This window comes from Carya illinoinensis, chromosome 4 (assembly GCF_018687715.1).
Source record: "Carya illinoinensis cultivar Pawnee chromosome 4, C.illinoinensisPawnee_v1, whole genome shotgun sequence".
NCBI classification, from domain to species: Eukaryota; Viridiplantae; Streptophyta; class Magnoliopsida; order Fagales; family Juglandaceae; genus Carya; species Carya illinoinensis.
Genome location: NC_056755.1, coordinates 29,694,870 through 29,704,982, shown reverse-complemented (window position 1 = coordinate 29,704,982; position 10,113 = coordinate 29,694,870). Strand labels below are relative to the sequence as shown.

Sequence of the window (10,113 nt, the reverse complement as noted above, 5' to 3'; positions counted from 1 at the left end):
TCGGTGGAGCTCCTCTGGTCACTTGGGAGCGTAATATATTGAGTGGCGTCCCCTGAGTTAACGCTGGGTTACAACGGGAGCGGGCGGGATGGTAACGCTCTCGTACTGACTCCGTGGCCCCTCTGCTGACTGGGGCTAGAGGATGCTTGGCTACGTACGCGCGGGGCTTGGAACTGGACATCGCTCGTTATGAAGTCACACGCATGGTCGTTACCCGTGGTGTGACGATGGGAGCCAGGGTGTGCGGATGACCCCTAGGGGAGGTTATGGTGCATTCGAATTAATTGGATATTGAATTAAGTTAGATTTGGACCAAATGAGACTTTTGGCGTGAGTTGGAAGGTAATATGTTTTTGGGGCCAAATGGGATTTTGGCGTGCATGGAAAAATGTGGATTTATGGTATATGTGCATTTGGCATTCTTTCATGCATATTGTTGAGTTTAATATATTTTTATCTTGTGGCGTTTGGATTATTACTTACCTGCGGCACCATTTTAGTACTGTAGACTTTGATGTAGATGTTAAGGAGGAGGAGGAGGTTGAGCCTGAGGAGGTAGCTCTGCCAGAGTTTTGACTTAGAGTCTTCGATGTTTAAAAATTATCTCTATCAGTTTTTATGGCTTGTAATTTGGTTTGAAACAATATTTGAGCGGGTTTATATTAATCAAAAAATTCTGGTACTTAGTTATAAGACTTTATTATTTGATGCGTGTTTTTATTGTACACTTGTTGCATGTACACACACTTGGCACTTGGTGATAGGGTGGTGACCCGTGTTGTCATCATCCCGACGCTTCGATTTCCACGTGTCCGTACTTGAAAATTGGGGGCGTCACATTGAGCATCTGATTCTATCTAGTTAAGGCCCTGACTTGACTCCAAAGATTCAAATGCCCTCTTCTTAATTGTCTATTTTCATCTCTCATGGGATTCCTCCTAAGCTCATAGCAGTTTGGTCGGATGTGACTAGCCTTACCACAATTATGGCACACATAGTTCTCTTTGCGATCTCTTTGTCCCCTGAAAGATGAGATATACTTAGAAACAGTTATGAGATTTTTACCCATTTTTGGAGAGTGTACACTTCTACTTTGAGAGGTTGTGTGATCATACACGATGTATATTTTCAGTTTAAATATTTTGTTCAACATGACCAGTCTTACCACAGTGGTGGCAAACAGGACTTGTATTTCTAGCTCTTGATTTCTCATGAGATGAAACACCAATTTGTACATGTGAGGATTTCTTACCCTTGTCAAATGGGTTGGCATTACCATTGGCAGTTGATTCACGCACAAACACAGTTTTCCTCCCATTTTTATGGGAGACCTTTGAGGTAGTAGTAGCATCAGATTTCTCTGCATCATATCCTAGCCCACTCTTGTCACTAGGGGATTTTCCTGAGCTTAGGATTTCATCCCGCGTTTATCTATCAGTGGAGAAAGATTTCAGTTTATCATTCAGCAAAATTATCTCACTTTCTTGAATCTTTAATTTATCTTCCAAGAAACATTCTTCATTTTCAACTAATCAGTTAGACCAATGGCTTCATTTAATTTGTCTTAAAGCCCTTCATTTTCTCATTTGGTGAAGTCTATCTCTTCAATGTGCACTTTGTTGAGTTCTCTCAATTTAGCACATTCCTTGTATAACTTCTCATAGACTTCTTGCAACTTATCTTCATACCCAGATTCATTTCTGGATATACTCTCATCATCAGACAATTTTTCACTGCATTGACTTTTGCTATCAATAGAAGCGATGAATGCCATGTCGTTGAGATTTCTTTTTGAAGGAGAGTTCTCTAATGAATCACACTCTGACTCACTCTCACTCAAGGATGCAATCTTAGCTCCTTCTTTTGCCTTTTTGTAATCTACACATTCCAGGCGAATGTGTCCAAATCCATGACATTCATGACACTGCAAACTAGATTGTACCTTGTCTGTATTTGCTCTAGTGTACTTCTCAATGCTTCTCTCCTTGTTCCCTGAACTTGAGCCTTTGTTATATTTTTCAAACTTTTTCTTCTCTGGCCTCTGGTTCTTGTTATTTCAAGCCACAAACATTCTCCTAAATTTCTTAGCATAAAATGCTATCTCTTTGTCACTTATAGCCAACTCATTGGATGATTCATCTGACTCCTCTCTAACAGTATTGAGGGCTATGGACTTGTGCTTCTTATCCACAGGAAGAGTATGTTCATATGTTTGTAGGGCGCCCACTAACTCTTCAATTCTCATAGTGTCCAAATCTTTACTTTCTTCAATAGCCGTAACTTTAAGGGGAAACCTCTCAAGAAGAGATCTGAGATCTGACCCCTAAATTAAAACGAGAATTGACAACATCATTTAGTTTGGCATAGAAAGCATCAAATTTTTCATCATCCTTCATTCTCAGTTCTTCGAAACTAGTGGTCAACATTTGAACTTTAGAATTCTTTATAGCCTTGGTACCTTCATGGGTAACCTCAAGAATGTCTCAAGCCTCTTTACAATTTTGACACATGGAGATCTACTTGACCTCCTCCTAAAACACAGCCATGAAAATCGCATTCAAGCCTTTGCTATTTCAACTACACTCATTTATTTCATCCCTAGAGTAATTTTTCACACTTTGGGGGGTTTGAACTTCTTCAATGATAGCAACTGGTTATTTCCATCCTTTTGTTATTGAAACCCACACTCGTTCATCCATAGACTTTAGGAACGCTCTCATTCAAACTTTCCAATAAGCGTAGTTGTTTCCATCAAAATATGGTGGCGATGTGAGAGATTAAGATTTATCCATTTAAACCAGTACAGCAGGATCACACTCAGGAACTGAATCATAGTGGAGTGAACACGCTATGATACTAACTGAAAAGGCAATGGTTCTACCAATCACCACACCTAGACGGGGGTGAATAGGTGTAATCCAAATTTGATGGTCTTTTCAAAATTATAGTCAAACAAATAGTTGATCAATGAATCAAATAACACAAATAATCAACACAATGATTTTGATCATGAAGTGTAAACTCATTTGAAGAACATCTTCAAAATCTAAAACCACTCTGGGTGTAAGACATCACCTCAAATCCACTATAGAAAATAAGTTTGTTACGACCAATTTAGAGACACTCACAAAACCTTTGTAGTAGCTAAACTTGGCTTGCAACACCACAAGTAACCCACTCGATCTCTACACTTATATAGTGCCGAAACTCCGACCTTTCTATAACTTCTCACGAGAACCTCTCGATCTCTACATCAATAGCAGCTCCAAACTCTTTCAGCCAATGAACACGTCCACTTCAATGAACTCATATAAAGTTTGATCTTGAGTGTGGTGTAGTGGAGATGTGTTTATCCAAGAGAGAACCAATATGAGGTGGAGAGGTTCCTCTTAAAAGCTCTTAGAAGCACTTAGGGTTTTTGCTCTGATTCTCCACACCAAAGAACACAACTAAGCTATTCTATTTATAGTCCCAAGTGAAAGAGGCACTCAAAATCCTAAATTTTAAGTTATCTGGAACATTAGCTCGAGCGAAGTGTTGGGCGAGAGTCAAGCGCACGCTGTCTTTCTAAAGCTGCTCGAGTGACATGTCAAGCACACATCAAGCGACCCACTCTAGAAGGGTCTCGCTCGAGTACCACATCGAGCGCACATCGAGCGACCCACTCTGGAAGGGTCTCGCTCGAGTGTCAATCAAGCGCCAGTCGAGCGAACTCTCTATTTTGAGTGCCACTTGACCCGTGTTGAGCACACTTCAATTCTTTTCATGTTACACCGCTTCAATACTTGTTACAACACTATTTTATACAGGTTTTCACAAGAATATGCCAATCAACTCATTTTTCCCTCAACAACCTATAATTGGGGCTTGAAATCACTCTAAAACTTGCATTAATGTAACAGAATAAATATTAAATATTGTTAGGTGTACAGATATGTACTCCTATCCATTTAAATTTTAGATGTCATATTATTAAAAATTACGTAAATAATTTTTTTTAATGGAATAATTGCATTAATCCACTTATTATAACAAAAAGAGAATGCATGAAGGATGATCCTCCATGTCGACTACATCATCCAATCTAAGAAGTGCATCTTGTGCTAAAACATGAGTAACTAAATTGATGTCCCTTTTAACATATTGAGTAGACTAGCGAGTGTAGTGTAGAAGTTGTTGTTTGATGTCATTGATAATCATTCCTGCACAAGATCAAGAGTCATCATCCTTACTTACAGCCCAAATGACTTGTAGTGAGTCTCCCTCGCGGTTGATTTGGCGAAGTCTCAAATGAATACCAAATTTGGTAGCTTCAAGAGCTCCACTTGCTTCTACTAGTAGTGGGTCAAGGAATATAGACTTACTCATTCTCATTGTAGTAATAACAGAACCATGATGGTCTCTCACTATCATACCAATGCCAACCCTGCAGTGTAACTTACCAACAGTATTAGGTTGTAGAAATTTTTGCTTAAACACAAAATTATTCCTCCTATGCTAAATTCTTCTAGATATCACAGCAAATTCCTTCAAATATTGAAGAAAGGATCTTGATAGAATAAGGGTCTCTGCAAACATTGAATAATGTTTTGAAGGAAAAATATTGTAATGACTAAGTTATATTATTATTTCAATAAGAATATCAATTGTTCTTGATTCAAAAACAAAAAAGTTTCATGATATTGAGATGAAAGCACTATAGTGTATGTATTTTGCATTTGAGTGATGATACATGTATAACCTTTATTTACAATAATTTATATAATCATATTTTGAAAAGATGGAATTTTTATAAAATAATATTACTTTTATAAGTTATTTTACTAAGATATTCCTTATTTCAAACATGGTTTCGTAAATAACTGTGAAAAAGTTGTGCATCATTTTTCAATCCATTTTCTTTCTTTGATTTGGATACACTAAAACTGCCACAAACAGTGTAATTCAATGTTTCTTGTCCCTATTACATTCCTTCCCATTGGGTGTCCACATTCCCAGTCTTGAAACACATATTTATCAAAATTATGGAAATATTTCTCTTTCATTCTTGCTGATTGTAAACATATATGGTTTCATCCTTGATTTGAGATGAAGACATTTCTCAGAAGATTTTAGCGTAAAATCAAAGCTCACTAAATATTCTGGTGGGAAAAGAAAAGTACAGTCAGTGATCTACTAAGCAGTAATATAGATTCGAGAGAGAGAAAAAGGAAAAAAGCAGTAATGGGGATTTGGAATTGGGCTACCCGGATAGAGATTTTAGTCCCAACCACTCAGGTATTTCAATTTTGAGCTCTACGCACAAAGGATTGGGTCAGATCACTCAAAGCTGATATTGTCCACAAAGCCCAAACTATGCACTTGGCCATCTTCTTTTCCATATCCGAAACACGTGCCAAGTTCAGCTGCCATTGGAATTTGGCTCATCTGATCTTTCCCATTTTGCTTTATAAAACAACCGTTGTGAATTATCCATTTCCCAATGACTAGATAAATCCTCAGATTTCTCAGACCACAACGATCGAAGCCTTGCCAAAAAGCCACGCACTTTTACAGTTTTAGAGGCACCTTCTGGCATCCATGGCCTTAGCCATTGCCTCCACTGCATTTTCAAGCCTCCCAACAAGGTACGTACTCATAGCTCACATTATTTTTTGCTCTGATCATAGCATTCAAACAGATTTTATCCAACGTGTGCATCTTCATTTCACTTGATTTTTGTTTGAAAGCAGGGAACTGCATCAAAGATTTTTTCCGGGAAAATTCTCGACTTGCTTACCTGTAGGGAGGGGTTCCCGTGCGATTAACGCAACAAAAGGTGTGTCAAGTGTATGTGAACCACTTCCTCCGGATAGGCCTTTATGGTTCCCAGGGAGTTCACCACCCGAGTGGCTTGATGGCAGGTGCCCAACTTTCACTGTAATTAAGTAGAGCATGTGCATTAAATTCAAGTATCATTGAACATTATCAGTTTAAATTCATTGAAAGCAGTTTCGCATATTAAAGACATCACTTAACTTTCTTAATTTCCTGTCACATTGTAGTCTTCCTGGCGATTTTGGCTTCGACCCACTTGGATTGGGTATGCGTTTCTTACATTTTTGTTTTCGAAACCAAAAAATTATCACTTTCCGTTTGGATTTTCTTGAAAATCTCTGATGGATTTATCTTTTTCTGTATAGGGTCTGATCCAGAGTCACTTAAATGGTTTGCACAAGCTGAGTTGATGCATGGCAGGTGGGCAATGCTTGCAGTCGCTGGAATTCTGATTCCAGAATGTCTTGAAAGATTAGGTTACATCGACAACTTCTCATGGTACGATGCTGGTACTCGAGAGTACTTCGCAGACCAAACAACCTTATTTGTAGTGCAATTAGTCTTGATGGGTTGGGTGGAGGGCAGAAGATGGGCAGATATGATAAATCCAGGGAGTGTTGACATTGAGCCTAAAGTTCCACACAAGAAAAACCCAAAGCCAGATGTTGGCTACCCAGGTGGGCTATGGTTTGACCCCATGATGTGGGGGAGAGGGTCCCCTGAGCCTGTGATGGTGTTGAGGACTAAGGAAATCAAGAACGGGAGGCTTGCTATGCTTGCTTTTGTGGGGTTCTGGTTCCAAGCCATTTACACAGGAGATGACCCCATTGAGAACTTGCTGGCTCACATTGCAGATCCTGGTCACTGCAACATCTTTTCGGTACTGCTTTCTGACTCCACAGTTTTGCAGTCACCTAGGAAATTCATTCGATAATTGCTTAGATTGTGGGGAATTTAAGTGCATATTTTCACTGAATGATGACAAATGTTTTATACTTGCAGGCTTTCACATCACATTAGAGTTGAGAATTTGAGAACCAGTTTGTGAAAGATATACAAAATTGGAAGCATCAAGCAGCCAAAAGCACACATGCAGTTTCTCTTTTATTCTTGTGATCTCAGCTGTTACTAGTTTCCAGAAGCGAGCAGTTGTATATACCAACAAGCCAAGAGTCATCGATCTGAACCGTGATTTGTTCTGTTGCTAATGATGCTATAAGAAAATGGATTTATTATAATTTGGTTTTTGTTTTGTGACGGACTAAAAGTCGTCACAAAAATTTCATGATAGCTTTCCCAAACCGTCACAAAAAGGTGGAGGATTTTAACGAGTTCAGACGTCAAGATAGATGTTACATTCGAACTTGTACTTTTTTGTGATACTTTAAACACTCTACAAAATGCAATTCAGACAAACATTCAAATAGCAGTGCTACATCCCCGAGGGTTACAGGATGTAGCCCGAGGGTCCTGTAGCCCTCGGATCTACTGAGAAGGTAAAAAAAAAAAAAAAAAATTATTTTTTTCTGATTTTTTTTCATTCAATTTTTTGGTATTCTTAAATATTTAAAAAAAAATACAATATTATTAAAAAATATTTATTTAATCATTAAGTAAATAAAAAACAAAAAAAATAAAAATACACTCTCAAAAGAAATGCTCGGACTATTATTGGGATCCCAAGCATCTCTCAACATTCAAATTAGAACCAGATTGTGGAAAGTACTAGCGTTAGAACATTATACATTTACTTGTTCGTAATTCGTACTACGTACGTTGTTTTAAATGTCACAGCTAGTAGTTCTCACTAAAAATAGAGGAATATTACACAACCTCCCAACACTCCACATTTTACATTTTTTCAATATTTTAATATTTTTTTAATATATTTTTTTTGAATTTATTCTTTTTAAATTAATTTAATTCTTTTATTCATTATTTATATATTAAATATTTGATAAAGATAAAATAATAAAAATTAAAATAAAATGTAGAGTGTTGGGAGGTTGTGAAGATTTTTTCCTAAAAATAAAAGTGGAGGCAGAGTGAATCAACACTACTTTATGGTGTTGTATTCGATGCTTTCCTCGATCCTAGAGGCTCTCTCCCTGTCTACGTACAGGTCGTTTTCTCGGTCTAGACAGTACAGGGCATTTACGTACAAGGAGTTTTTTAGGGGACCCTTGCTAGCACTTTCGATTGGTACCGGTGATGGGGGAAGGGTTGGAAGACTTGTATAAGTGGTTATCACAATCAGAAAAGGAAAATGAGAAGATCTTAGTGGAGAAAAAACTGCTGGAAGAAACCATCGCTAGGGGGGAGAGATGCCTGATCATCTCTCTTCTTATTGACCGCACTACAACAAGGAAGCTTTTAAACAAACAATTAGGAAGATTTGGAGGCCGGTGAAGAGTAATAGTTTTAGAAACTTGGGGCCAACAATGATCGTTGTGGCGTTTGAGGACTATAGAGACAGAGATAGAATTTGGGCAGAAGGCCCTTGGTCATTCGACAAGAATCTGGTTTTGATGAAGGAACTTGAGGGAGATTTACAAATAAGCCAAATACAACTATATGAAGCCTCTTTCTAGATTCACCAGTATGATCTACCCCTCAATTCAATGAACGAGCGAGTGGAGCCATTGATAGGAGCAGTGTTGATAATGACAGAAGGAAAACAAAATATTTTTTAGAGAAACTTCAATCTCCAACGTGAAGATTGATTCTAAAAATTTTGTTCTTACATTTTTCATTAATATGATATATATGCTTACATTGAGACTCACAACATCTTTAAATCAGAAAGACAATTTCCAAGATTAGCTAATAATAGTAAAAAACTAAACATAGTAAACTTAGACATAATATGAAGAGTTTTCCTGAAAATAACATCACATTAAACTAACTTTAATACTCCTCCTTGATGTATTTTTCAGATATTCCAAGCATTGATCTGAGAAACTGAAATTTGTCTCTAGAAAGAGCTTTTGTCAAAATGTCAGCTATTTGTTCTTCTGAGCGACAAAACTTTAATTCAATTTCTCCACTTGTTTCAACTTCAAGCATAAAATGGTATTTGATTGCTATATGCCTGGTTCGACTATGCTAAATTGGATTCTTGGCAATGGCAATTGCTGATTTATTATCACAAAAGATCTCAGTAGAACATTGCTGTTTTTCCCCCATATCTTCTAGAATTCTTCTTAACCGACTTGGTTTGCTGATCCAGCAACAGCAATATACTCTGCCTCAGCTGTAGACTGAGCTACATTTCCTTGTTTCTTTGAACTCCAAGAAAACATACCAGATCCAAGAACAAAATAGTAACCAGAAGTACTTCGTATGTCATCTGTAGAGCCTACCCAGTCACTATCAGTGAAACCAACCAGCTTTGTTTCGAAAGATTTCTTGTACCACATACCAAAACCAATTGTTCCTTGCAAGTACCTTAGAATTCTCTTAGCAGTTTCAAAATGAATCTGACTTGAATATTGCATAAACCTTGAAAGCAAACTAGTAGCAAACAAAATATCAGGTCTAGTATTGCACAAATAAAGCAAACTTCCCACTAAGCTTCTATAGGTTGATGCATCCACTTTCTTGACACCATCTTCCTTTTTCAACTTTTCATTAGGAATCAATGGTGTTTGCAACTGGTTTGCAACCTGTCATATTAAACCTTTTCAACAAATCTTCTATGTAATTCTTTTGGGAACAAAATATTCCATCTTCTTCTTGGCTTACTTCCATCTCGAGAAAATAGTGCATCTTTCCCAAGTCAGTCATATCAAAACTGGCCATCATTTCCTTTGTAAAATTTTCAATCATCTCTGCATTATTTCCTGTAAAGACAAGATCATCAACATACAAGGATTCAATGATCATTTCAGCACTGTTTTGTAACTTTACATACAAGGTTGGTTCACTTTTACTCCTCTTGAATCCTTAATTAGTAAAATAACTATCAATTCTTCAATACCAGGCACGTGGTGCCTGTTTCAATCCATACAATGTCTTTTTTAATTTGTAAACATGTCCTTCTTCCTTTATGAATCCCTCAGATTGATTGACATAAACCTCTTCTTCTAAAACACCATTTAAGAATGCTGACTTTACGTCTAATTACCAGATTTTCCATCCCTTTTGAGCAGCAAGTGCTCTTATAGTGTCCATTCTTGCAACAGGTGCAAAAATTTCATTGTAATCAATTCCAGGCTGTTGTACATAGCCTTTGACTATAATTTTTGCTTTATGCTTCAGTATTGAACCATTTGGATTCAACTTGGTCTTGTAAAT

The 10,113-nt window shown here is 37.3% G+C and overlaps 1 protein-coding gene across 1 annotated transcript; it reads left to right on the top strand.

Annotated features, from left to right (window-relative positions):
• The first annotated feature begins 5,463 nt into the window (after window positions 1–5,463).
• Window positions 5,464–7,182, top strand: LOC122306809 (photosystem I chlorophyll a/b-binding protein 6, chloroplastic). Its single transcript, XM_043119326.1, has 5 exons — window positions 5,464–5,627; window positions 5,733–5,903; window positions 6,045–6,082; window positions 6,183–6,697; window positions 6,820–7,182. The coding sequence occupies exons 1-5, from the start codon at window positions 5,581–5,583 to the stop codon at window positions 6,835–6,837; spliced, it is 789 nt and encodes a 262-aa protein (XP_042975260.1). The 5' UTR covers window positions 5,464–5,580; the 3' UTR covers window positions 6,838–7,182.
• Window positions 7,183–10,113: the final 2,931 nt, after the last annotated feature.

Bases quoted from the DNA above. Each gene is read 5' to 3' on its own strand.
- LOC122306809 (XM_043119326.1), top strand. From the start codon at position 5,581: ATGGCCTTAGCCATTGCCTCCACTGCATTTTCAAGCCTCCCAACAAG. The intron at 5,904-6,044 runs GTGCCCAACTTT...GTCACATTGTAG, and splicing joins CCCGAGTGGCTTGATGGCAG to TCTTCCTGGCGATTTTGGCT. The intron at 6,083-6,182 runs GTATGCGTTTCT...TTTTCTGTATAG, and splicing joins CTTCGACCCACTTGGATTGG to GGTCTGATCCAGAGTCACTT.